This window comes from Cladophialophora bantiana, assembly GCF_000835475.1.
Source record: "Cladophialophora bantiana CBS 173.52 unplaced genomic scaffold supercont1.9, whole genome shotgun sequence".
NCBI classification, from domain to species: Eukaryota; Fungi; Ascomycota; class Eurotiomycetes; order Chaetothyriales; family Herpotrichiellaceae; genus Cladophialophora; species Cladophialophora bantiana.
The window spans coordinates 475,130-502,153 of record NW_015971583.1 but is presented as its reverse complement, the minus strand read 5'-3'; the positions used below and the strand labels follow the sequence as shown (position 1 = coordinate 502,153).

General features: G+C 52.4%; 9 protein-coding genes across 9 annotated transcripts; 3 read left to right on the top strand and 6 right to left on the bottom strand.

The window, feature by feature from the left end:
- Positions 1-275: 275 nt before the first annotated feature.
- Z519_06476 (uncharacterized protein) lies at positions 276-1,289 on the top strand (the record flags this gene model as incomplete). The annotated part of the gene is made up of 2 exons (XM_016764216.1): positions 276-364; positions 455-1,289. 2 exons carry the CDS (start codon positions 276-278, stop codon positions 1,287-1,289), a joined length of 924 nt encoding a protein of 307 aa, XP_016619298.1.
- Positions 1,290-5,783: 4,494 nt separating this feature from the next.
- On the bottom strand, positions 5,784-7,187 carry Z519_06475 (uncharacterized protein; the record flags this gene model as incomplete). Its single annotated transcript, XM_016764215.1, has 1 exon — positions 5,784-7,187. One exon carries the CDS (start codon positions 7,185-7,187, stop codon positions 5,784-5,786), a length of 1,404 nt encoding a protein of 467 aa, XP_016619297.1.
- A 683-nt stretch (positions 7,188-7,870) lies between these two features.
- Z519_06474 (uncharacterized protein) lies at positions 7,871-10,063 on the top strand (the record flags this gene model as incomplete). Its single annotated transcript, XM_016764214.1, has 1 exon — positions 7,871-10,063. One exon carries the CDS (start codon positions 7,871-7,873, stop codon positions 10,061-10,063), a length of 2,193 nt encoding a protein of 730 aa, XP_016619296.1.
- A 1,354-nt stretch (positions 10,064-11,417) lies between these two features.
- On the bottom strand, positions 11,418-12,692 carry Z519_06473 (uncharacterized protein; the record flags this gene model as incomplete). The annotated part of the gene is made up of 1 exon (XM_016764213.1): positions 11,418-12,692. The coding sequence occupies one exon, from the start codon at positions 12,690-12,692 to the stop codon at positions 11,418-11,420; it is 1,275 nt and encodes a 424-aa protein (XP_016619295.1).
- A 1,326-nt stretch (positions 12,693-14,018) lies between these two features.
- Positions 14,019-14,759, bottom strand: Z519_06472 (uncharacterized protein; the record flags this gene model as incomplete). Its single annotated transcript, XM_016764212.1, has 1 exon — positions 14,019-14,759. One exon carries the CDS (start codon positions 14,757-14,759, stop codon positions 14,019-14,021), a length of 741 nt encoding a protein of 246 aa, XP_016619294.1.
- Positions 14,760-15,304: 545 nt separating this feature from the next.
- Positions 15,305-16,465, bottom strand: Z519_06471 (uncharacterized protein; the record flags this gene model as incomplete). The annotated part of the gene is made up of 2 exons (XM_016764211.1): positions 15,305-15,456; positions 15,517-16,465. 2 exons carry the CDS (start codon positions 16,463-16,465, stop codon positions 15,305-15,307), a joined length of 1,101 nt encoding a protein of 366 aa, XP_016619293.1.
- A 1,659-nt stretch (positions 16,466-18,124) lies between these two features.
- Z519_06470 (uncharacterized protein) lies at positions 18,125-19,658 on the bottom strand (the record flags this gene model as incomplete). The annotated part of the gene is made up of 6 exons (XM_016764210.1): positions 18,125-18,558; positions 18,643-18,710; positions 18,775-19,148; positions 19,230-19,297; positions 19,365-19,401; positions 19,464-19,658. The coding sequence occupies 6 exons, from the start codon at positions 19,656-19,658 to the stop codon at positions 18,125-18,127; spliced, it is 1,176 nt and encodes a 391-aa protein (XP_016619292.1).
- A 2,546-nt stretch (positions 19,659-22,204) lies between these two features.
- On the top strand, positions 22,205-23,563 carry Z519_06469 (uncharacterized protein; the record flags this gene model as incomplete). Its single annotated transcript, XM_016764209.1, has 2 exons — positions 22,205-22,480; positions 22,670-23,563. The coding sequence occupies 2 exons, from the start codon at positions 22,205-22,207 to the stop codon at positions 23,561-23,563; spliced, it is 1,170 nt and encodes a 389-aa protein (XP_016619291.1).
- Positions 23,564-24,433: 870 nt separating this feature from the next.
- On the bottom strand, positions 24,434-26,107 carry Z519_06468 (uncharacterized protein; the record flags this gene model as incomplete). The annotated part of the gene is made up of 1 exon (XM_016764208.1): positions 24,434-26,107. One exon carries the CDS (start codon positions 26,105-26,107, stop codon positions 24,434-24,436), a length of 1,674 nt encoding a protein of 557 aa, XP_016619290.1.
- Positions 26,108-27,024: the final 917 nt, after the last annotated feature.

Here is a 27,024-nt window from a genome sequence, read left to right as displayed (position 1 = left end):
CGAGAGGCTGGTGACGGTGTTTCAATCTCGGGGAATGTTGCTCAGTCTGTTGGTCGATGACTGACTGCGCCTCAATATCACCAACATCGTCCCGCCCGTGCCAGCCAACCAAACCCCAAAACTGTGCCCCTCATCGTTATTCCCTCATCCGCGCCCTCCATTTGCCGCCCACGTATATCAACAACGCCTTCATATTCCTGGTCCTTCTCTATCTTCCTCGTATTCCTCCTTTCAAGCTGTGATTTTCTTTGTTGTCCGGTACCATCTCCCTGCCAATGTCAGATTTCGCGCCGCCTTCCGGGCCACCTCCACCGAAGGTCCCGGAAGGCTGGAAGGCTGTCTGGAATGATCAATACAAAGAATGGTATGAAAGTTCGCAACCTTTGATCGATCTGCCGAGCGTCTCATCGTTTATCCATCCATGAATCTCACTAACATTGTCTGTCTCCTTCAGGTTCTATGTCAACCTCCACACCAAAGAATCGACGTGGGAGAAGCCTACCGCGCCGGCCCCTGGCGCAGATGCAGATGCCCCGCCTGGAGGGCCTCCTCCGTCCTACTCTGGTCACAACGCGCCTCAAGTTTCCGACGCCAAGCGCCCGTTAGAATCAAACAACCCATACAACAGAACCTCTCAGGAGACGGACGAGGAGATGGCTCGACGTCTTCAAAATGAAGAGAACACGCGCGGTGCGGCCGAGTCGTACTACAACTCAGGCAATAGTAGTGGTCCTAATCCTCCTGGCATTCAAGGCGGTTACCCCGGCGCTCCCTCATCTCCCTCGAACCAGCTCCCTCCACGACCGGACAGTTCTGGCAAATCTAAGGGCTTCTTGGGGAAGTTGCTGGGAAAGTCGAGCGGCAGCTCCTCGCCATATCCGCAACAAGCACGCCCGGGTGCTGGCTACCCTCCCCAACCAGCAGGCTATAACCAAGGCTACCCACCCGGCCCTCCGGGTCCAGGTTTTGGGGGGCCAGGTTATGGTCCTCCTGGACCTGGATATGGCGGCTATGGGCCACCACAGGGTTATGGCGGATACCCACCTGGTCCAGGTTACGGCGGAGGGCCAGGATACGGCGGCTATGGAGGATATGCACAAGCACCACCCAAACGATCTGGTGGTCTCGGCGCAGGTGGCGCGGCAGCACTAGGTCTAGGTGGTGGTCTCCTTGGCGGTGCACTGCTAGCTGATGCCTTCAACGATTCGGAGCAGGATGCCTATCAGCAGGGTTACGACGATGGAGCGGACGGCGGTGGTGGTGATTTTGACGGTGGTGGAGACTTTTGAACAGTCGATGCCCGTGCAAGTGGAATAAGAAAGAGTGATAGCTGGAGTCCCGAGTATCACCACTGTGAGCGAGGAGCTCCCCCTCAGAAGCCGGGTGTACCCATGATTGAATGAAAATACGAGTTATGCAACGCAGGGAAGCAGCCCAATGCTGAAGAAGAGAAATACATTTCAAAATTGCCAATTGGAATGATACTGGGTAAGTGAGGCGCTGAATCATAGCATAGGCGAATTTCTTAGATTGCGAGCCGAATTGAACCATATGTGACAATTTGACATGCTAAATCACACGCCATCTCCAATCTACCTGATGGATGCTCAGCTCACCGCCGACGACAGTGGCCGCTGTTTCCAAAGGTAAACGACATGCTCACTACCTTTTTTTTTTTTTCATTTCGGCTCGACGGTTCCAAAGGACATGAACAGTTACCGTACTTAGGATTTCAGAAGTCTCCAGAGTCGTCAAATGCGCCTTTACAGCGTAATAAGAGCCAGGACGAGTGAGTCGAAGGCCAATGAGATAGATGCCCAAGCAACCGAGACACTTGCAAGAGTCGTTCTTTCGGATGCCGGGAAAATCCCGAGACATCGCGCATCATGATCCATGATATCGGGAAACAACCTTCTAAGAGTGACCGTTGACATCGCATTCTTGTTGCGTCGTCGGGATGTGAGCAGTGACAGCAATGCTAGGCCTCAAGACAGCAGGCAGACCGCTCTCCACTCGTCACCAAATGGAGGGACCCAAAGATACCCTTGTATTATCTGCAGTACACCAAGATGGTTGACATGGCAGCTCCTCCGAAAGCTCGACTACGCGATGTCGTGGCTGCCCAAGGCGTAGAAGTTAGGCGCTTACTTGGTGGGTTAAAGCATCGATGAACGAGCATGGAGAGTGCTAACTGATGGTTTCTGGACGCGAGGATTGGAGGGTAGATTAATGAAAATGCCCACCTTTCTCAACGACTCAGCGTGTGGGACATCGGTTTCACACTGATTCCCGTGTCACAAATTCGCTGGCAGCCTTATGCTGCGTTCCATATGTCATCCCTGATCAGCAAAAGCAGACATGGCCTGGCCTCACTGTTCTTCCTGGCGCTTACAGGAGGAGGGATCCATCAGTGTTCGAAGAAAATCCCCTTGCAGAGGAAAGACCCTCTTTTCACCATCTCTCGTTACAAGCTCATGACAGCAGTCACAGTATACAAGTTGGGAAATTGGCATCTCCTTCCCTCCTGTTGATCTTGATAGCTTGCTGTTGCGACTAACTCAACTCTTAAAAGAGACATCGGCTGCGCCCGAGGGCCCCCGAGATACATTTATTCAAACTCCATGAGCGGAGGAGAATGACGTTGCCATTGCGAAGGTAATAGTGCCTTGTGGGACGGAAGTGGGCACGGAAGATGTTGAAGGGGCAATAACTGCTCGATTGCCCACCATCAAAAACATGGAATTGTTGTCTCTTGTTGCAAGTTACAGGGAGTCAAGCACAAGTCAACATGTAGTCGATTCTCTTGCTGACATGGCATGGCGCTGTTCGAATGTCAGTTTCTCAGAGACCTACGATTGGCTTCACGGACTCTAAGGGTTGCAGCAAGGATGGCAGTCGGTCTTGGAGTGCACGACAACGATGCAGTTGTTTAAGTCCTCGAACCTTACAGAGAATGGCAAGCAGTCGCCAACAAGTTGTTCTGGACGCATTTGGCCAAGTACCAAGTCTACAATACTATTATTCATACTGATCTGCCATTCGTGGTATGTCCGGAGGATGCTACATTGGCTCAACCGGTCGGTACTCTTGATATACCCCATCCCAACTGTGAAACGGAGGCTGACGGAAGTTTGTGAGAAGGAGGATTCTTGCGCATACCCGAGAGCTGTACTCCACCATCACCTCTCAACGACGCAGCTGCAATCACCAGGATCGTGAAGTCGACTAGAACTATTTCCTATTGAAAGCCATATCAGTCCTCTTGGGACTGTCAGAGACCCCCAAAGCACATCCCTTCTTCAATGCAACCTTATTTCGTCGCATGACCTTGGCAAGCGACACTCACTGATCATTCTCGTTAGACTCTTGACTGGCTAATAAAACGCAATCATTTCGACAACCCTTCTGGGAACCTTGAAGCTCAAGTTTCACTCCCGATCGACGAAGAGCTGTATGGCAATCGATTCTTCCAGTCCGGAGTCCTGAGTTGCTCCAGTGACTTTGGTGGTGTATCAGACGCCCTGGATGGTAGGGTCCAAGCTCCTCGCCGATGTGGTCTTTACTCGGACAGCAATGTCGAGCAATTTGATCATGTTATTATCATGCTATTCCCTCGTCTGAGGTGCCGTCTTGGCTGCTGGAATGACCATTTGTGGCCAGAAAAGTTTGCCAACAGGCCAACAGAGAGATCGCAAGGATGATAGCGGGTGGGTTAAACTTCTTGATGATTAATCGACCAGGAACCAGTGGCAGCCTTGTGGCAGCTGACCCCCAGAGGACAAACACAAGACCTCGTTCCACGCAAGTCGAAGATCAGTCACAAATTTCTTTCACAGATGTCCAAATATGCCAAGAGGAGCCCTGATGCAGTGTATTTGTCACCTCTTCTTGCACGCCTGACGGCCTCTGCGCTTGAATCAATTTATCCACGACATGGTTTGGCCTCGACGACCACAAAGGGTGCCTGAAGGTGCATTCCCAGCCCTTTCAGGAGGCAAAATAGAACCCCACATGACCCCCTGGAGCAGAAAAATCCCCTCAAGTTCCTTCTCAGGAAAGGGGGCTACACGCCTCAACCGACGGGACCCTTCTCACCTTGATGCTTTTGCGAATGCGACCAAACAGCTTTTGCGATCTCCCAGAAGCCCGAGAAATCCTTCTGGTCCCCGAAGCCCGTTCAGTCTCTACCAATTTCCTCAGCCGGGGAACTCTAGGCGAGTGCGTTTGAACGGGGATTCTTGAATCCGAAGAGGTCTTCCCGCCTGCTATTGGCGCGCGAGGGGGCTGACGAGGCTGACTCAGAAGTTTGACGGCTCTTGATTTGTGTGGAGCAACGCGGGTTCCCTCTCTTTCATGATACTTCGTACGAGTACGGTTAGCCAATTCGTCATTTGTCACAGGGATAAGTTGGACTTTCTTGCCTAACGAGGCATGCATGCCATATTGGAGGTTTTACAAAAGAGCAGTCCGAAACGGGATGGTGGCCTGTGGAGTCTTCGTCCGTTGACAATGGCGGCTCAGCGGGAAAATACCGAGGGAAGATTGGCGGGCCAAAGAAACACATTTTTTGCGCAATAATAGTACACCAGATGAATACAGGCACTCGAAAGAGAAACAAACACACACAGAACACACAAACACTCCATGGCCAGGATTGGGGTTCATCTCCAACGCACACACGCGAACCGCGCCCATCCACCTACTCCCCACTGACGCAGCCTGACGAGAGAGAAACAAAGGGACCAGGGGAAACCCTTTTCGGGTCGGGATCGGGATTAGTCATATGAAGGGAGTCTTGGCCGTGCCTCCTTCTCCCTCGCTCCTCCCTTCTCCATTTCATATTTCTTGAACCTATGAAGGGTGTTTATTGGCGTCGTGCGGTGTGGCATGGTGGGCGGGAATAAGGTTGGGTCTGTCATGGATGTGGATGGATCAGAAGCCTGGACGCCTGGCCCGCTGGCCTGTGCTGTGCTGCTTCAGCCTTGTTGGTCGGTCGGCGTCATCAGGAGGGCCCGGATCCCCCGAGATCCTCGTCCGAGTAGCGAGTGGCGAGGGTAGCTACATACATCCGCAAGACGACGGCACCGAAAGAGGCAGTCGGGAAGTCCCACGAGACTTGTCCATCGAAAGGAAATGCCCTGTCTTGTCTCCCCCTCCGCGCCTCTACCAAAGCAGACAAACCAACAAGCAAGCAAGCACATCGGGCAAAGCGTACAGCAAGAGGTGCATACATTCACGCATGCATACATACACCGCTGCGAAAGAAAGACGGTGTGAGTTGGGATGGACAGGTACTCCGTACGGTAACAAGGATACATACCTCGTACATACATGCGAAATTGGGAAGGGAAGGAATCCGGAGATATTATTATTATTACGTGCTTTCAATTCCAATTCCAATCCCAATCCCAATTCATCTGTCTGGCTTCATTTTGGACCTTGATTTTTGACGCATTATCGGGTTATAGGGAAATACCTTGCTTTCTCTCTTGAGTTTGGTTGGCTGTTGCATTCCTGGGTTCTTCCTAGTGGTCTATCCTATGTATGCACATCCTTGTTCTATCTAAAGCATCTATCTCATCACACAATTTACATATTAGCGTTTGGCTTGGCTCGGGGTTCTGTTCCCACTCTGGGCTCTGGGTTTTCAATACCTGATGCACGCAGCCGAATACCAAACGTTACCGATATAATGGGGGGCAACCGTAGCAAGCTATGAGAGAGAGCGGGGCTGGTTTAGATACCCTTTTTTACCTTTCTAAACTCGCTATCATCGGTCATTCTTAGTACAGCGGCATGGTCCCCTCGGTGGTCTGGAAGGCGTTCTCCATGACGTCGAGGCCGTGATCAAGCTGTTCTTTCGTGATGACAATGGGCGGCGCGATCCTGAACACACCCCCAAAGCTCGAGTGGCTGCTCAGGTTCGCCCACAGGCCCAGCTCGTACATCTTGTGCGAAATGTTTCTTGCCAGCTCGATCGAGGGGGTTTTGGTCTCGCGATCGCCCACGATCTCGACACCGGCCATTAGCCCGCGTCCGCGCACGTCGCCTATGCATCCGTAGCGAGACTTGAGTCGCTGCAACCCGGCTTGGAGGTGGAGGCCCATGGCGCGGGAGTTGTCGACAAGATTGTCGCGCAGGACGATCTCGAGGACTTTGTCGCCCACGGCAGCAGGGAGCGGGTCGTTCACGTGTGTGGTGTAGAAGCAGTAATCGCGCTCGGTGCACACGCGCTCGATCTCAACGCTCGTGACCACAGCGCTCAGAGGGAGCCCGTTACCCAGTGTCTTGCTGAGCGTCAGGATGTCCGGGACGACGCCTTCGTGGTCGATGGCGAACAGGTCACCACAGCGGCCCACACCCGTTTGAGCCTCGTCCACGATGAGCAACATGCCGCGCCTCTCGCAGTGCTTCTTCAGCGCCTTCAGGTATCCTGTTGGGAGTACATGCATGCCTGCTGAGGACTGGATGCATTCGACGATACATGCGGCCAGGGAGCCACAAGAGGCCCGGTCGATCAAATCCCATCCGTAGTTGAGCTCGGTTTCCCAATCATACGAGCCGTCGGGGTTGCGGAAAATGGAGCGATAGGCATTAGGAGGAGGAAGCATATGCATCCCAGGCATCAAGGGCCCTTGGCCTTTGCGCCCAAAATGGTATTGAGTGCCCAGTGCTTGCGCAGTGACACCGTGCCAACTCGCTCCAAGGCCGACGATTTCAAACTTGCCGGTATAGACTTTAGCCATCTTGATAGCAGCCTCGTTGGACTCACCGCCGGTGGAGAGGAAGAAGGCTTTATCTAACCCCTTTGGCAGAGCTGACGTGAGCCGTTGGGCCAGGTTGATGACCGGCGGCGAGAGCATGCCAGAGAATAGATGATCCAAATTGGCAGCGTGGTCATGGATGGTCGACACGATCTCTGGGTGTCCATGCCCTACCAGACAGGACATTTGGCCGGACGTCCAGTCCATGACTCGATGACCGCTGGCAGTGTAGACGTATAATCCTCTACTGCCGGTGATGATGTCCTTTTCGAACTTGGTGCCATAGTTGGCCAAGCAGGCTTTTGCCGTTTCCTGGAGTTCATCTTCCTTGACATCGTTGTAGATGTTGGGTTTATCCCCGGATTTGGCCAGGACGGGGTTGTTAGAGGATGAGTGGACGCCGTCATCGATCATTGGAGCCATGGTTTCCTATAAAGTTTGTTCCTGCGGCACAGCTGATCTCTCAACGCCCGAAACACTGACAAAGATTGCAGAAATGGGGCTGACCAGTTTCCGTTGATATGATGGGACTCGGAGTCATACACACCTCTCTCGACCAAGAAACTTCGAACAGGTTACAGAGAACTGATATAGCACCGGGACATGGGTCTCCCGTCGGGAAACTCGAGTCGTTCCTGGTCTGGCAAGAACGTGGTCTATACCTGGACGGGAAGAGCGGTTCGGGAAGATCAAGGCATTATTGGATGCAGCCTACCTCATCATCGTGAAACTTTGCCGCTCATTTGAGCGTTTGTGTAGGCTTTGCGGAGCTGAAGGAACGGTGTGAAAAGGTCTGATAAGTGTTCTGGTCGGTGAGAGGTCGCCCGCGGCGAGGACCGCGGTACAGGATGAACGATTTCATAATGACAGAGTAGCATTGGCCACTAATAAGGAGGGGGGGGATCAATTAAGAGGGGGGGCTTGGACCTGAACGAGTTTCCCGCATGACAGGATAGCCTTGTTGAGTAGCGAAGCCCCGGGGAGATGGAGGAGCACCCTTCCCTTGATATATGACGGCGCCCACTGCCATGAGTGATGCAGACGAATATCCTCTGCCTCCCAAGAATAACAGCCCAAAGGACTAGCCCCGGTCGTCAGTCAGCACCATGGCCCAGATCAAGTCTAGGAGCAGCTCTGGCTGCTCCTCCATCGGTCTCGGCGGCGGTGGAGGAAGCAAGCGCAAGGCCGAGTCACGTGTCGACGACTCAGACAGATGTGCACGTGACACACGTGACCGGCCCGCATCGTGGGTCGCTGCTTCGCCTCGATCTAGTGAACCTCCATCTTCAGCCACTTCAGGCACAACAGCAACGCTGACGCCGACCGAGTCCGCCTCCCCTTCTCCCACGACGAGTCCTGCTGCCCCTAGCACCTCGTCAACATCAATCCTGCTACTGGCTGAGGCTATCCCACCGGACAACACCAGCAATCGGTCCTTCACCATGAAAACCGCCCGTCCCTATCGCTCCCACAAATATCCGGCTTGTGCCCGTTGTCACAAACGTCGGTCTCGATGCACCATTGAAATCCCCGGACAGGCATGCTTACTGTGTCGTATGCACGGTGTGCCTTGCTCTTCTGCCACAGCCAAGAAGGATGACCGTGTCACTCCCAAGGTTGGCTTCGTCCATCGTTCTCTGATTGCCGGCGATAAGTCTATGGAAGGCTTTTCTCATATCGTCGGCCCGGTCATCGCACGCGACACCCAAGTTCTGGACCAATATCTGCCCCAGTCAAATGGCATCCCGGGTCATGTTCCTATCCAGCCGAGCCTTGGGAGACGGGAGTCGCAGAAGGCAATCTATCATGTACCTATTCCCCCCAGGAGACCCAGCCCGGCAGACTGTAATTGCACCAGGAATATGCCGAGTGAATTGCTTGAACAAGTCGACCCTTTTCTGGATAAATTGTTAGCCAACTATTACGAACATTTTCACCCCTGTTATCCAGTGACCGAGGAAGAATGTGTCATGTCGCGCCTCAAGGACAGAAGTCAGCTACCCCAGACATTCCTCATCAACATAATAGCCTATGCGCTGTTTTATTGGGATGCGTCACCTGCATTGGCGGGCTATGCCAGACCTGATCAGGATTTTGCCTGGCAAACGGCAGTCGCGGCAAATATCGCCGACATGCAAAAGGGCGACTTGGCTACCATCATATCAACTTGCATCGACATCTCCGGGCGACCGTCGCGGTGTCTGGTAAAGAATGTAGCAGAAGTTGCTCGGGCTGTCGCCCTGTCGCATGCCATCGGCCTGAATCACGACTGTAGCGAGTGGAAGATAAGTGACACTGAAAAGAAAATCCGATGGAAGGCTTGGTGGGGAGTGGTCATACAGGATAGGTGGTTCAATTTCGCTCAGGGGACACCACCCTATATCTCGAAGGGCCATTATGATGTTCCCCTTCCGACGGTTGAGCTGCTCACTCAAGGTAGAGGAGGTTCTGTTAAACATGTCCGCGCAGCCGAAGTTTACATCCATCTATGTCGGTTGACGGAAATCGTCGGAGATGTCCTTCCACTTATCTATCATATACGGTCAGGAAACGACAGCATTGCCGCTGAGCAAACCTCGAGATCAGAAATTGAGCTCAACCGTTGGATGGAAAGCCGTCCGAGTTGGCTGAATTTGAACGATTTCAACAATCGGCCCCAAGTGCCGGGCTTGGTTAACCTGCAGCTTTCGTATCTCTCCGTGCGCATGCTTCTCCGACGCATAGCGTGGCACGAGATCAGCCAACGAGAGAGCGATCCTGCCTCGTCATGGCTGCTCGGCTGCCAGGCAGCTGCAGAGGATATTGTTCGATTTGTCTGTTCATTACACAAGCAAGACTTGATGGGCTTCTGGTTGCCCTACAATGCTCATCATTTCACTTCTGCAGTGACACTACTTCTCCGGTGCGCGCTTCAGACAAGTTACTCGAATGTCCGGACACAGTGCATGGGAAGCGCCCGAACACTCGTTGACTGCCTGAGGAAATACCAAGAGGAGCATCAATGGGATCTTGCAGAGACGGCACTCTCACAAAGCGAGACTGTGCTGAAACGCATCGAAGACTCGCTACCCAAAACGCCGATTGCCGGGACGCCCAACTTGCCCACTGTATCGATGCGCGCCGAACCAACTGACACCCGCGGCTATATGGATGAGCACATGCTTGGTGATCCGCTGCCGGAAGATGTTTTCACCATGCAAGGCCAAGGGTCGATTGAGGAATTGTTCCCTGAGATCTTCTCAGATTTTACGGACACTGCCTTGTTCGCTAGCTCGATTCATAGTGAATACCACGATTAACCCATAGTACCTCTGTGTATCAATCAACCAGTCTGTCTCAAGATAAGTGTTGGGAAATACTAGTCATGCGACATATACAACGGAAGTTTCACGGCACCCCTTGCCAGCCGGTCTCTTCGTATCGCACAGGCAGGTTTGCTGTAGCGATTATTCCAGTGACCAACCTCCCTACGCCGGGTCAGATGGGGTGCCGGGAGGTCGAAGCAAGCCAGCCCTGCAGCAAAAAGCTCATGGAGAGAATCCCGTGCGACCGTTCGAGTCCTCCGACAGGGTGACCGTTCTTAGCAACGGAGCCAAAAGGAGGAGAATAATAGCGCTATTAGCTGGACACAATGCATGGGCATGATTACCATTGAACAATGAAACGCGTCCGAGTGCAAACGTTCCAGAGTCGGCTAAACGTCGAGTCGTGAAGTTGGTATTGTACGGCGATAATCGATTCTTCCCAGGAAGGGGAAGTGCTCGAAGTGGCACTTCCTTCTCACATCCCTGACCTTCTGGGCCTCCTCCGTCATCAGTGCGAAGCTAAGGCAGGATCTCTCCCTCTCAGAACTTTCAAAGCTCCTGCACGCGCTCGTCCTGCAACCAGGCCGCGTGACGACACCATTTCGTCCAGAAGCTCGCTTCTCTGCCCGGCTAGCCAGTCAGGCCCAAGATGCCGACGGAGGACGGACAGGACGGACACGCAGGCCACGGAAATCAAAGTGCACGAAGTCATTTGGCGCGGACGACGACTCCGCTGCGCAAAGCAATGCAACGCGACGCCGTGGTCCAGGTCGATAGTAATTCAGATGCTATGGATATTGGAAAGGCAGTTGGAGGAAGTACACCGCCGCCATCGAGTCATTTACTCCTTGACTTGTTTATTCATCGCCTCATCAAAGACATACGCGGGATAGGAAGATCCAGGGGGTGGTGGGACGAATGCTATTCTATTCCGTAGACAGGAGGCTACTAGATACTCATGTTTTCCCGTGAAGAAAAGAGAAGAGCATTGAGCATCAGCATCAGCATCAAGTTTCCAGCACAGAAATCATTCAGAAGGCCTGCATTTTTGGCAGGAAAATAAATCAACAAGTTTCTGTTCTTTTCGCCCGTGTCTCTTTTGCCATCGTTATTCGCATACGTCATGTGACTAACATGATCCATTCACGTTTGTTGAACCATGTTAGTCCTCCGATTTCCGGTTCAGGCAGGAGCTCAATAGCAGCTACGTACGTAAGGCGCAGCCCTTTCTGAGTCTGTGCGTGGAGGGAAAAAAATGCTGGAGAGAAAGAAAACCAGAGTAAGGTGCTATCTCAACTCCCGGACCGATGACTCCGGACGATGAAACTCACCCAAAATTTCAAGCCGCTCAGAGCTTGGGCTTATAATTTCTCTTGTCCGGATCGACTTCATCGCCGCTCACATCATGCCCATAGGCGACACGCTCCAACTCATCAAACAGCCTCATGACTGTGGGGTTCAAAAAAGGCAGAACGTTCGTGCAGATCATCCCGGCAATACCAGTCTTCGGATCGATCCAGTAGTACAAATTGCCCAGGCCTGCCCATGCACCGGAGCCGGATTTGCGGCCATAGGGTAAATCGTCGTGGTTGAGGAGCAAAGCGGCGGACCAGCCCCGTTTCTCGACCGGCAAGGACGGGAAGAAAGAACCCTCGAGGGAGGCTTGCGGAATGCTTGCACCGATTTCGCCGAGAAGGGACTTGTCCACTTCTGGACCGAGCAGGTCCGTGAAAAGGAGATCTTTGACGGTCTCGGGCTTCAGGATCGAGTTGCCGGTGATAGGTGATGTACCGTTGTTGAGTAACGTCGCGAGTAACTTCGCGTAGTCGTTCATTGTCGAGTAGATGAAGCCTCCGCCGCCCCAGACGGTGGGGGATTCATTATGCTTCATGTTCGGGTTCCCTACAGGTTCTGCACCGTCGGGCGTGTCGAAATGAACAAGGAAAGTGTTTTTCTTCCCTACTGGCAGCTTACCGCCTGTGTCGTTCATGCCTAGTGGCTTGCAGACGTGTTCAGTGATGTAGTCGGGGAGGGATTGGCCAGAGACCTCCTGAATGACGAAGCCAAGCCAGTCGCAGTTGACGCCGTAGATATATTTGGTGCCTGGGTCGGCTAGCAAGGGAGTCTCAAAATCTTCCCAGCCACCAACCGTGTGATATTGCATCGGAGCACGACCTGTGGCCATTCGGTATGCGAGGGTTCCGTGCTCAAAAAAATCGTATGTAAACCCAGCCGTGTGCGTCATGAGTTGAAGAATGGTGGGTTTTGATGCTGGTGAGCGCAAGACAGGCTCTGGTTTGGCCTCTGCACCCGTCTTGACAGATTCGAGTACCTTGATATTGGAGATTCGAGGTACGTATTTCTCCACGGGGTCCGAGAGGGAGACCTTGCCTTGTTCGACCAGTTGCAGGGCGGCGATCGTGGTAATAAGTTTAGTGCATGAGAAAATTGCCATTGTAGTGTCGGCGTCGTATGGGGCGGCATTGGGATCTTGGAGATGAGTAGTTCCAAAGGTCTCCTTGAGCAAGAAGTTGCCTTTGGAGTCGATGATGAAACATCCAATACCCGGTACTTTTTTGTCCTTGACAGCAGACTCCAACATTGATTTCAGCTTGGCCTCCATGGTGTTGACTTTGGCTATTGCCAGTGCCTTCAGGCGGCAGCGAGGAATGGGTGCGCTGTTACAGGAGCTAACAGGAGAGCTTCTGCAACTCGCCCGACGTCTTGGGACTGTAGCACTTGAGGTTCGGCCGAAGCTCCGCAGGGAGAGTTTGATTAGGGTCGATCACTGAATCGGGGAAGTACCGAAGGGTGAGGAGAACCGAGGGCTAATGGAGGAATGCAAGAACAAAATGCAACGGCAGAGAGTAGCGGGACAACCTAATACTTATCTTAGGCCGTACGCCAACAGTCCTTGTCCAAGTTGTATGTCCCATGTGTCGGCCGAATCAAGCGAACGATGTCTGACAACTCGCGGTGGTAGTGCAACATAGTACAAGGTTCCCTGGTGTCAGAGTAGCTGGGCCCCCCAAGTAGAAAACTCCCATCGTATAACAGCTGGCCCTATTTGCTGGACGCTGCCAAAAATGCAAGACTGCCCTACACCTCGTCGGCGCCGGGACTCCAACGGCTGAATACGAAAAGTGGGAAGCCTTATATGGTGGTCAAAAACAGACACGAGGCGGATATTTAGGACTGGATGATACAAGGAACCTCAACCGTAGAATACAAGCCATCCCATTGAAGGTTGATAGTGCATTTCGTTTTCTCTTGCTGGATCATCCTTATGACCTGCCGATCGTTAAGCAGGTTCCCAATCATGCCTCGCAACTTAGCGAATGGTATACATCCAGTGTCCCTGCCACGCGTCTCGCCGTCAGCGGGGTTACGCGCTGATGCATTGATTAGGCTGATTTGACCGGGCACCGTCGAACTGCCTGCGTCGAAGCGTGGTATTACTGTTCGAAAGCAGTATGTCTGCTTCTGGTATCCAATACATGCGGTTCTGCCGTGGGTAGGTTGCCAGTCAAGATCGGTTAGGGCGGGGTCGTATTGGGGTTATGGAGAAGTGCGGAAGCGAGATTCATGATAGCCTATGGCGATATCCCGCTGCTGACCGGATCAATAACAGGATCGAGCCGAAATACGCTGGAAACGCTCCCTGATCGCTGTTTTGGCGGTCAAAGTGCGCTTTCGATGGGAGGCCCACTAACGAATCCTTCACAGCCTTGGTCTCTCTTGGTCCTTTTGATCATTCGACTAATCCCCATAGAGTTATTGCCCTGGGAAGCTGGATTGAAGACTGGCCACGGCATCTGGGGTTTGCATTTCCACAGCCTGCGAAATTATCCTGGTGATCCTGAGACCGTATTTATTTTTCATGTACAAGGAACCCCACAATGACATTTCGACGAAGGTTGGAAACCTGAAGTGGCTATCAAAGGGTGGTCTATCGCTTCCTTTCACGGATGCTGTCCTGGCTTCGATCGCTCCCGGTACTTTTGCCAGTTCCCGCCAGGTAGCCCGCTAGATCAAAGTTCTCGGCGGTAGAGCCAGCGCCTCCACCTTGCATGGCACGCGTGAGACCGCCCATCGGGCTCTTTTTCTGCATTTCTTCGTACTCGGCGCGCATTTCGGGATCCATGTTCTCCAACAACTTCGGCATCCCAAATGTAAATGCAAGAGCCACGACCGCCATGAGGATCATAGGATTCTTCAGGAGACTCAAGGGGTTGAAGCCCTGGCGCTGCTCATAGAAGTTCTTCCTCGACAGAATCTTGGCCGACATGTCCAACTGGTCTGTAGGGGTGGCTACGAGAGCCACCCCTCGATCATCCCATCGTGTTCCACGGTATGTTTCCCAGGTTCCTGCAATGACAGTCCCGGCAGAGTCGGAGGAGGACGGGGAGATATCGATTCGGTAGGGTGCGAAGACATAATCGTGACTGTAGATGTCGAGGAGATGCGATCCCACAGTTGAGATTTCCGGGAATTCGAAGTAGTTGCCCTTCCGCAGAACAGCCTTAATGGGTTGTCCAGAGCCTGAAGTCAAAACAGCATGGGTCGAGGCTGGCAGAATGTTGGGATTGGGAAGAATATTGGATGGCAGAACCGAGATCCGGAGCGAGGCTGCCAGCACAGGGTTGAGAAAGAAGTAGAGAATCAGTAGCGGCAAGAGAAGGACTGCCATGGTTCTTCGGTCTCGTAGCAAAGCTCAATGGTTGTCAAGTCAAGGATCAAGCAAACAGAAGAGAAACGGAGCGCAGACTGTTGGGCCGTGAGAAGCAGAAAGCATAATCATGCCTCTTTTAAGATATAGCCCATTGGCATTAAAGCAGCAACTTTGAAGTCTACTCCGTAGCACCTCATATGTCAATTCCAGCTCGACTAACATCGGGTTTGGGCCTGCAGCTAACTACGCATGGTGCCCTTTTCCCGCTTGACTACCATGACGTTTTAGTAGACACCACGGTCTCTTCGTGAAGGCATTCTTGTCGAAGTGTTCAAGTCAAGGGTACGAGGGCAGCGAAATATCCTCAGATCTTGACATCAGCATGAACTCGCAACTCAAGAGTTGTAAGATGTGAGAAGCCACCCTTCTCCGGCCCACCATGATGGTACCCACACCCCATCGGTGTTGGATATTTCCAGGTTGTCTCCATCTGGGTACTGCCTTCAATGTTCGCCTAATGAAGCGACCTTGCCTGTCAAATAAAAGCTGGCCAGTGTGCTGCTTCAGGCGAGATAATCCGGATTTGCCCAGTCCTCACCAGTGACGTCGATTTCGGACCTTGGCCTGACGTTGAGTTCGAGGGTCTCTCTTGGAATTTGCGTTGGCTGGACGTCGCGGTTGCCATTCTGAGGGAATTCGGATATTCCGCCAACATCTTCAGTCTCCATCAATATTGCCTCCCCTTTTCGGTTGATTAGGAACTAGAGCGCCTCACCATAAATGCCCGCATCGGCGAAATAGGAGCCAATTTCCATTCTGCTATTCCATCTTGCCCAGGACCAACTTGGAGAAAGGAGCTTTCCTTGCTCAGACTCACCCGTAGATTTGAGCAGCCGCTCAGGAGGGCCTGTCAGCGTCCACAATAGTACCTTGTCCAAACACCTTTCTGGCATTCCATACCAGAAATTTGTATCCACGGACTCCTGAAGGATATTCTGTATCCCTCTGAGAGCGTTGAGGACGTCCTGGGGGAACGATAGATTTCGAGCTCTGTAAGAGCAGACAATACTTTCATCTTCGCGAGGAGCGTATTCAACAGGGATATGCAGTTGTCGACTCAGGTGTAATGATCCAAATTGCCAACCAGCAGCGTCAGAAGAATAAGGGGCTCCCGGATTCCAAAGATTGCCAACTGGAGTCATATACGCACAAGGCAGAACGCCCTCACCATCAGCATCCTCGCAGAAAACATTGCAAGAGCATTGGAAGTACACTTGACTATTCGTGAAGAATAGCATCCGTCTTGACAATAAACGTTCCTGATATGTCCATGCGCGAGTGCTCCATCGAGAGTGATCGATTGTGCTGATAAGTGATTCAAACGGGACCAGGAGATGAAGATTTTGGACAAGCAAGACTTCCTGATCCCTCCATGGCTCCCTCCATTGAGTGGTTTCGCGATAGCGAGGAAGACCAAGCTGTGGGGTTGTAAGATCTGTAGAGAGTGCCGCCGACACAAGGGTCAATAATGCTGAGCCATAAACCCTGTCCATCTGCGAGAGCTGGAACTGCTTGTCATCGTTGCAGTCTGGTAAGATACAAAGGGCATCAACCCAGAGATATTCTTCTCCAAAGTCAAAGACGAACTCTATGGCATCTGGAATCGTTTGTGGGAGCTCTTCCATCACCTTCTCAAGAGATCCAGTTTGAAAAAGGTCAACCATATTGGCCTTGGTCAGATTCGGAGTCTCTCCACGTGTCCAGCAATAACTTAGGGTAATATATCCAGCTGCTGGTGGCAAGACACAGACACATTTTCTCTTTACGTCTATTGCCCGAAGTCGTTCAGGCCTCGCAATATGACGTTTGCCAACCACGCCGAATGGCAATTCACATCAATCTGCGTGCTCTCGTTCACATATTGTCAAACATTTGCGAAGGAGATTCAAATCGACCTTCTCCTGGTCAAAAATTCTGCCATGGAATAATCTGGAACCACTGAGCCGCGTTGCATCTTCTGCTAGGAGGTGGATGTCTCCAACGTGATCATGGGGCATGCAGAGATCCGTTTCGCCAGTTCGTGTGGCAATGCCTATTCGGTATGCCTTTGTTGAGCCAGCTTCATAAGGGTCTTTGTCTGCATAGAGAAAGCCATACATCCAGCATTCGAACTGATGGCTCGCTGGAGGATGCTCTGCTATGATAGCTTCGGGAGTAGTAGACCCCAAAATTCTTTTTTTGGCACACTACGAGGACAACGAGACGGCAGAAATCGCAAAAAGAACTCCTTTGATGTATGTCCACAAATCTGCCCAACGGAACGAACCACGCTCGATTTAGCCTCAACAAAGCCGGACTCATTGACACGACTGTCGATGGCAGATAGGAAATATTTTGAGATGTCGATTTCGTTACGTATCTGGCAGAGGTTCTGGTGCTTGTCTGAACACATGATGACGAGGAATATGCAGTAACGTAAATGCTTGAAGTCAAATACAAGAAAGTCGCGTGCAGGGGGACTAAGTTGAAACAAGAGGGGCACGCTGTGCTTGAATTTGAATGAATGGAGACGAGGCTGATGATGAACACTCAACACGCTGGGCTGTCTCCCGGGCGGAGCTTCAATTGAAAGGCCTTTGAACTTACTATGAGGCGCAGTAGGGACCAAGGTCTTCTCAGAATCGAGTCCAGAAAACTGCATGTCAATAAAGCATCAGAAGCAGTCGCCTTGGGAGTAGCTTTTGCCTGCTGGAAAATGCGAAACTCAAGCGCCAACTTGAGTCGGGGTTTGCCTGGTTTGCTGAGGGCAATCTACAGGGGGATATCTAGATGAGATGCAGGTACAGCCAATTGCTGGGGGCCAAATAAGACCCCTGAAAGCCCCCTTACCAGCTTTCGGCCCCATTCGTACCTCAGTGTACAAATCAAAAGTTGCGCAGTGGTGCTCTACCAAAGGTTCCGTGAAGGTTCGGATTAAAGCGGTCTTCGCTCATTTGCCGGGATCAAACCGTACTTACTGTAATTTGGTGAATAGGTTTTTCGTTCGCGAGTGAAAGAGGTATCCTCTCCCAGAAATGCGCGGCGTACACGGACATCCCGCATTATACGGCTGGTTCGGTCGTTCATATCAGCTAATATCTGCGTGGTTGCTTCCCCTTCTCTTTTACACATGTCTTCATCATCATGGACCTCAGCCTTTGACATCTGATGTCTTTCTTTCTCCCCCAAAAATAACCCAATGAACAAAATGACAAAATCCGCCTCATTACAGTCCTGAGTCTTTAAAATCAAAATTGTGCATCTGGCATCTGGCTGAGTATGTGCTCCGTAGACAAGTTACCAAACTCATACGGATCCGGGAAGTCCAACTACCAGAGCGCCTTCTACGGGACCTCCAGATAGGAGATCTCGACATCGGTCTGTTTCATGATGTCTTCTCTGCGCTTAGGTCTTTCTCTCTCCGCCCCCGTCTTGGCCATATCATCTAGCATGACAACTTCGTCGCTGTTTGATTCGCTGATGGGATACGATTTGGACGCGCCACTAGTGATGACAGTCGTGGAGAAACCTTTGGTGGGAGAGATAGGGTTTGGAAAAGCCGAGCCTCCCCCTTTGATAGAGGATCCATGATAGCTATCAGAAAGAGGGTAGGCTCCCGAGCGAGACCGGTAATTCGTGGTCGGGCGGTTGTAGGAAGATCCGCGGAAGATTCGCGGAAAGAATCTGGTAATCGTTGCTTTCAAGGGCGGAATGCAGGTGCAAATGATGGAGGTGTTCACCTCGACTCCGAGCCACAAGTTATTCTGAGCCTGGTAGTCTGCACAAAACGATTAGTCCTCCCAATCCAAGTTTAGATCATATCGGATCAAGGTGTGTGTTCTAGGAAGATGCTTCTGCTTACAAGTGCTATCCTTCGCCGTAGCTGCTGGGCCAAGTGTGGCGATACGAACCACGCAAGTCGCAATAATGCTGAAGGCGTATCAGTAATGACCACGGTGCCAGAAGCCGACAAAATTGTGCGCTAAGTGCTTACAAGAAACCCAGACTGAAGAGGACAGCCAACCCAAATTTCTGTGCCTTGGGTAGTTTGAGAGGTCGGATTTGAGCAATCGGTAGTGCTATGATCATCACGTCGGTGGCTATGTTGATCGAGGAGCTGGAATACCAGATTCCCGGTGTCCAGATACATTTGCCAGGCATGGTCGGGGTCCAGGCCTTCTGGATAGGGTGACATGCGAAAATCGTGGGAACTATAGTCCCAATGGCCGTACCCACGCATATAAACATGACAACATAAGCCGCGATTCGGAAGTGGCGAGAGGAGAAGATCCGTAGGTATAAGAACAGCATAGAAAGTTTCGCGAAGAGAGCGGCAGCCTTGTATAACACTTGGCAGGCCAGGAAGTACTGTTTGAGCGGTGAGTATACGATCTTTTCCGTTCTTGAACTGGTTTGTCCAGAGTAGTGTAAGAAACGGGTACGACTCACCTTCCAAGCTTGCAAGAAATGTTCCTGGCTGACTGTGGCTTGGTGGAGCCCAAATCCATTCTTTGTTTCTGTAATAGTTGTCCGTAAGTTTCAACATTCCGGTCGAGGTATTGATCACCAAAATATCAGACGTACCGCCGTAGAACAATCCAGTCATAGTGATCGCAATAAGCTGTTGAAGCCCAGTCAGAAATGGAAATCGCCAAGCAGTCCATTTGACGTAAAACTACTCACCAGGGCCACGAAGACACACCAGTCGTCCAAACCAAGCATATGATTGATTGCAATACGCGTCCAGAACCGTGCAATGACCAGAAGTGCCGCAACAACCACCAGCGCGATATTAACGGTGACTACAGTGTCACCTCGGGGGTTGGGGACACCGTCATCAACGGCATCTCGTTTGAACAGTATTGCTTCCGTCGTCATATTTTCGAGTACTGGGAACTCGAGGAGCCCGAGAACCTGGGAAATGCTGGTGGAAGGAACAAATCCATCGGGAGGGAGCGGAAGTACCGGTTACCTCAATATATGATACTCGAATACGAGGTGTGTGTGAGTGTGGAAAGACCATGGTCAGGTTTTCAAGCCTCGCTTTTTTGTGCCGCGTCCTAGGCGGACCTAGACCAAGTAGCGAAACCTGGCTGCTTTCACGTACCCCTGATCTGTTGCCACAAACGGTCGTCCCATTGACGCAGTCAAGGAAGGATCTCCCTGGAGTATTCTGGAGGGGACTGACTCGAGACAGCGAGTGAGGCTGGGACATGGATCAAGGGCATAAGTTAGCCCTGTCGCTAGGGATGTTTCTAGAATCCCCGCCAGGCACACGGCTCTTCGAGCAGCCAAATACCTTTGGTGATTTGGGCTCTGGATTTCAGACAAGAACACCGCCTGGCCAGGTTCTGCCAACTGGAGGTAAGGTGCTGCAAGGGGAGAACTAAACCTGTACCTAAATTACTAGGACTGGTGGCTGCAGGGCCGAGTTTCTCTTAGCTTCTCCGATGTTGCCCACTTTTGGCAAAGAGAGACGACAGAGTCATGATGTTGTATCAGGAAGCCATAGCTCAGGGGAGCGGTGATTGATATCCGTCATACCCGAACGATGATGTAGGGCGTCGAGTGCTGGTTCTGTCGGGCGGTAAGAGTCGCTGGCTTAAGGTCAGAGCTAAATGCACGATGCTTGTTCTCCATACCTAGTAACGCTAACAATTCGAACCTCACGTAAAGGTCCAGGCTTTTGGTGGGACAACGTTCGCATATCGCGGTGGACCGCATTCGCTTATTTACATAAATGAGCCAGTCTGCTGTACCCTGTATGGTCTCCAGTCTGATCGTCTTGAGATATATGCTTAGAAGGGCTGGCTGAATTTTGCGCAGACAGTGGGGAAGTTGTCGTTGGATTGAGATCCCTTACCGCTCCAGGTTTGTCACCAGATGTTGGCACTGTTGAGGAGTGGGAATGGGCTTGGGGTTCGTGCACGAAGTCAGTGTTGGCCGACTCATGGCGCAGGCCTTGCCTGAGCGTGAATAATCTCGCAAGGAACTTGTGAATACGAGCACCTAGTGATAAAAGGGATGTCTAATGTCGGAGCGAGTTTCCCGGTATTCGTCGCTCCTCAGTGAGCTCGAACGATTGGGAGTAGATGAACCAAACATTTGCTAAAACAAGTGGCTGAAGTTAAGGAGCATTTAGTACCTTTAAGCCGCTTTGTAAGTTGTTTGGGGGGCTTCACCAGACACAATTTGAAGAGAATGACTTAGTCAACCCTATCAATTAGGGCAGGTCCTCTCCTCCACGTGCATGATAGCTTAGTTCTCGCTCCCGCAATCCTGGTAAATGGCGGGGGTTAGCTTCGTGGCACAGTCGCTCAGGCTGGGAATTTCCCGAGTATCATACTTACCTGTATCACTCCACGCATAATACAACATTCCATGTGTTGTTTGACGGAAACAGAGACACAAGAAATTGCATATTGTGACCGGTCACTGAGGGTGTATCAGCGAGGGTTCGAATTGCTAGCCAGGTACGCGGCAACTTGGCCCTCCAGTTTGTGTTCTAGGTGTTACTCAAGGACTTACCCAGCGAGCTCGGAAGTCGGAACAAACCCTAATCTTCTTGCACTAAACCCCTACCGTCCAGGTCCGTCTTCTTGCTCCTTCAGGCGTCGGAAAGGCGGAGGGATGTTGAATAAGTACCAACGCGGGCTGCGTTCGCTTCTCAGGAGGGCCAGAACATCCGTCTCCTGAACTAGCAATTCAAGGGAGGTCGAACCACTGCCTATTAGTCTCGCTTAAGGCGCATTGCCATAACTAGGTACCGAGTACAGACGTCGAGCCTGCCACAAGTCTAGACTGTTGGACCAATATCCAGCGCGGTCGCTGTGCTGAGACTTATCCTTGAACTGCAGTGGAATGTACAAACAACTAGGTGTTTGCCTTCGAGCCGCACTAAAGGTGGTCTAGACGCTAATGCTCAGCGCACCAAGGGTCTGCAAGCCCAAGGACTTGGTTGCATAGGTAGAGGCTCCTGCACAGACATTCGCTCTGCTTGCTTGCGGCACCACCGCTGTTTCTGGGATCGTCGTATTGGCGTTCATCGTTCATACAACGTATGAGGCAACAGTCTGTTACAGGTCGGTAGGCAAAGCCTAAGCGTCGAAGTTGAGATAAATTATGGGTTGATCGTCCTTGTAGAGCGCGTCAACGCAGCTCTGACTGACACGGCACCACTATATTGTGCAGCAAACCCAGTGTGTACTCGGCATATACCGACCGAAAGGCAGCGGGAGGGAATGGGAAGATGGAAAGATGGCAAGAGGACTCAGGAGGCTGCTCGGCTTGTGTTCCAATTGTCGTATCCTCCGATACCGGGATTTAACCGGGAACTGCCAACAATCTAATATCAAAAATCCTTCAGGCAGCCATGTATCAATACTGACCCTATTATTCCGTATCAATGCTGCGTTCAACAGATAATGGAGACGATCATTCACATCTACGACCCTAAGCGGCCCCTGCTCCTTCTGGAATACGCAAACATCAGCGACAAGGCCTCCCGTCAACCAACATCGTCTCCCCCGAACGTTCTTCTCTTCGTCGGCGGACTGTACGACAACTTCCGGTCGCCACGTTACGTCGATGACCTGGCAGCTCTGTTCCCGCGCGACGTGCCTGACCAGACATGGCGGGTAATGCACGTCCAGCTCTCAAGCAATGGGAGGAGCTGGGGGTTGTTTGACTTGGATCGTGATGTAAGTCTGCGCAAGTTGCGGCCCTTTTTTTTTTTATTTGGTGCGGTGGTCTCCACGAAACGGAGAGCCGTCGAGGCAGCATATGAACCTCTAAATATTCCCTCTTGGGATTTCGAAGCCTCCTCGATTTCTTACATAGCAGGGCACGTTGACGTGAAGAAACGATATTGATTGAACGCATCAATGTAGGTTGCGGAAATTGCTGCCGCCATCACATATATCAGAGACACTATAACCCAGTCTCCTTCCACGCCCGTGGTCTTGATGGGTCATTCAACCGGTTGTCAAGACCTCATGCACTACCTTGTCTCTCCGTTGCCGACATCTTTCCCCCGTCCGACCATCTCAGGCGCCATTCTGCAAGCGCCCGTCTCCGACCGTGAAGCCATTCTGAATGCGGTCTCCGAATCCTCTGCTGCAAAAGTCGCCTACGAATCGCTCTTGCAAATCGCCTCTTCTACACCAAAGGAGAAACACAAGACGACAATTCTGCCCATGGACATCATGAAGCCTCTGTTCGGCCCTGTACCAGTGACTGTTTTCCGCTTCCTTAGCTTGGCCTCGCCGGATTCGCCAGAGAGCCCAGCAATGGACGACTATTACTCCAGCGACTTGTCTGATCAGAGGCTCCGAGAGACTTTCGGCCGAATGGGCTCGGCGGCGCATCTTCAGCCGTCAGGCCACCTCGGGGAGAAGAGCATTTTAATTCTCCAAGGCGCGAACGATCACAGCATCCCTCCGTCCGTCGACAAAGCCCTGCTCCTCTCGCGGTGGAAAGCGGCACTTGAATCGACGGCCCACGCAGCTCTCTCCCCACACTCTCTCATCATCCTTCACGCGGTGCACGACATCTCGGGCTCGTCAAAAGAGACTCGTAGAGCACGCCTTGTGGACATGCGCAGCGCGGTGCTGAAGTACCTCCAAGACGTGGTCGGCGGGATCGATCCACCATCAGGAGGTGACGGCGACGATGAGAGACGACCATGGGCGATTCTACACAAGGATCTGAAGGACATCGAGAGTGGAGATAACGATGCTGACGGCGAGAAGGGCAAGAGCGCCGATACTTCTCCTAAACTGTAACTATTGAAACTCTTGACTGTGAACCCTCGACGGATAATCGGTCGTTCCACCAGCGGTATATACACGCATTGATGATGTGACGGACGATCTTGACGCATTAAGGGCCGCGAATATATGCATGTATCCGTGTGAACGGAGTCCATAGATGAGCCAGGAGGCCCGTAGCCTCGTGGGGGCCTCCAGGAAAATATATGTATGGGACCCGCTGAGCTGATGGGATGCCTGATCTAATTACTCCTAATTCACTTCCCCGAGTGCCTACACACGTCCTACATAATGTGTACGCGCCACCACTTGACGGGCACGCGAAAGATAAGCACAACGCCTCTTCGAACCCGTGACCGCTGATTTTCTGCTTCTTCTTCTCCCCCTTTCCTTCCCTCCCCTTTCTTCCTCAGGGTGCTTTTCCTTCTTACCGGCAGGGAGTATGTAGTTCGGAACATATTCTATTATTTCGTTTTTGGTTACCCTGCTTCGCGCCTTTCCTCTATTGCTGGCCCTCTAGAGTCTTGTTCTATGTGCATGTACGTATACCCGGTACGTTTCGTGTCCAATGCGATACCCCTGAGCCTGCAATACAAAGAAAAAGGACGCCGCGCAGTACACGCCCGAACCTAAAAAAAAAAAAAAGCCGCAGAGCGCATTCAAGTCGTCGATGCATGTTGTATTCCATCATAAATCCTTGCAGGAACCTTTACTCCCTAACGCCATCGCTGAAAAGGATGACACGTAGCGGATCGAGAAGACTTCGATCGACTGACCGATTGATGAATGAGCATGAGTGGGGCCCCCAGCTAATCGAGAGCAAAAAAGCGACAGTGACCTCCCAAACAAATATGCCCTCCTAACAGCAGATATGCCAAACAACTATTACGTCTGAGCTTCAGCCCTTTTCTCGGCTTCTGTCCCTTGTTCGTCCACCTCGTCCGTGACTTCGACATCCCTCGTCTGGGACCTGATCTGCTGCATCACCTCGTGTGCCTGGGCGGCATACCTGCACTTCATCCTGATGCTCTCGCCGTATCGGTAGAAGACGAACGGGAACGGGGCACAGGCCAGCGCCAAGAACGCAGGGATCGAACTGGCCCAGTGGATGCCCAGGTTGTGGAACATTTGCACGGTGAAGAGAGGAAAGACGGCACCGAACAGGGAGCGCAGCACGGAGTTGGCAGCCAGCACCGAGGCGGCGTAGATGGTGTATGCGTCGATGAGATAGTTCATGCACGCGAGGAAGACGTTGACCATCCCGAACCCGAAGGGCGCGGACGCGATGATGCACACGATCCAGTGGATGGAGGGGTAATTTGTCCACGCGAACCAGAACATGCCGATCGGGATGGCGACAGCGCCCACCGCAGCGGGAGGAAGACGCGCCTCGGGGGGGGCCTCGCCGCCGTTGTCCGCTTCGATGCGCGAGTATCGTTTGTTATCGAAGATGGCGTAGATGACGCCAGAGATCATGCCGACGGCGACGCCGGAGAAGGCGAGACCGCCGATTCCTTGGGACCAGCCTCGTTGCTCTTCGAAGACGATCGGGAAGGCCCCGAAGAGCATGTACAGCGTCCCGTACAAAATGGCCATGTACACGGAAATAAGGAGGACGATGGGCTCGAGAAACAGCAGCGCCCACGGTCTCGAGAGGGCCTTAGAGAAGGCAGCTTGCGGTGTCACTTTGCCTTGGCGTCTCTCAATGGCAGAGATGTAGACCTTGCCCGTTCGCTTGGTGAGAGCTTTGGCCCGGCGAGACAGGATGACGGGAGCATACGTCTCTGGAATGACCAGGGCGCCGAAGATCCAAAGGCAGCCCGTGAAGATGGCCATGACGCCTTCGACCCAGCGCCATCCGATCGACTCGGCGATAAACCCTCCAACAACCGGACCGATGGTCGGGCCAAGGAAGGGAGCAGCGGCGAAGATGCTCATGCCCAGGCCCCGTTGATTGGCGGGAAACATGTCCGCAATGACGCCACCGGCGTTGGTCAGAGGCGATGCGCCAAAGGTGCCGGCAAGGAATCGCATCACGATCAGACTGGCGATCGAGTTCGCGCCAGCGGCGCCAGCGTTGAACGCGGTAAGAACTGCATAGGTGCCGAAGAAGAGGACTTGACGGCCATACAGCTCCGACAGCGGTGCCCAGAGAAGCGGTCCGATAGCGAACCCGAGGACGAAAAGAGATACACCGAGCGTCGCGACCTCTTGACTGCAACCAAACGCCTCAATGATCTGCTTGATGCTGGCGGTGTAGGCTGTGGAGACAAAGGCAACGGCCAGGGTCGCAAAGGCCACGGACAAGGTGAGAGCCCATTTCTTCCAGTCTGGAAAATTCATGGGATTGCGAGGGTCGGAAGGGATGAATTCAACGATGTGCGGGTCTTCGTCTGTCCCCGAACCCTTGTATCGGTGGTTCAAGACTTCTTCTGTGACGAGCGATTGGCTGACAACGAGGTGCCAGTGAGACACCTTTGTGCTCGAAGGGGCGTGTTTCTGGCTCTCGACATCGTTTGTGAGGGTGGAAGTGGATGAGTTGGTAGGTGAGTTGGCCATGGTAGGCGAAGTCAGGTGCTTCAGCCTGCTGTGAAAGAAGTGTTGCGTGTTTTCGCTGTGACAGGAGATTTCACGAGAGACGCACGGGAGAGAGGGATGCTCTTTAAACAGATCATAGATTCATTACGACGGGCATCGAAACAGCACAGCGGCATGCCGAGACAACCATATCTCCGCCATGGCGGCAGATCGTGCGTTGCCAGGGACCAGTCCCCATTGCCACGCATTATGTTGAGATTGTTCGTCGATCTGGCTCTGGTTCGGCCATATTGCTTGCTCGTCCGGCGTCGGATGACGAAGTCCTCTCGAGGTTTGAGTCTTGTTTTGTGTCAGACAGGGGACAATTGGGTACGCCGCCGCAGAGAAAGACCTTGGATCCATCTCGCCATCTCGTCAAGATGAATCTGGTCAAGATGGGCGACTGCCGTGATAACCGCAGAGGGCAGGGCGATGCAGGCTGAAGGCCCTTACAATTGGTTGAAGGCGGGAACTAGCCTTGTGCCGGCGTCACTAGTAAGGTCTCCGATTGTCAATGTTGCATCACAAGCCATGCATAAAGAAGGCATAGACTCCTTGTGTTCGACGCACAAGCGCATTTGGACTGCTCTTTCCTTGCTTGACGGGGTTAACCATCTGTTCCTCCATCGAATTCTCGTTCCTCGTGGCGTGGTGTTTAGCCGCCCCGAAGATCTCAGTTTGTGTCTCGCAACCGAGAATGACAAAATTAAAAACCCGCCCAACTGCGGCGTGATCGTGGCATGCCTTTTTTCCCCTTGACCAATTTTGCTGTCACTTGTGTATGTATGCGATCATACCAGTCCAGGCTTGCTCTGCAAAAGAGCGGTCGTAAGCTCGCTCATAAGCTCGTCGATCTAGAATCCCAAAGCCTCATGTCGGTCATTGTTCGAAGGGAGCTC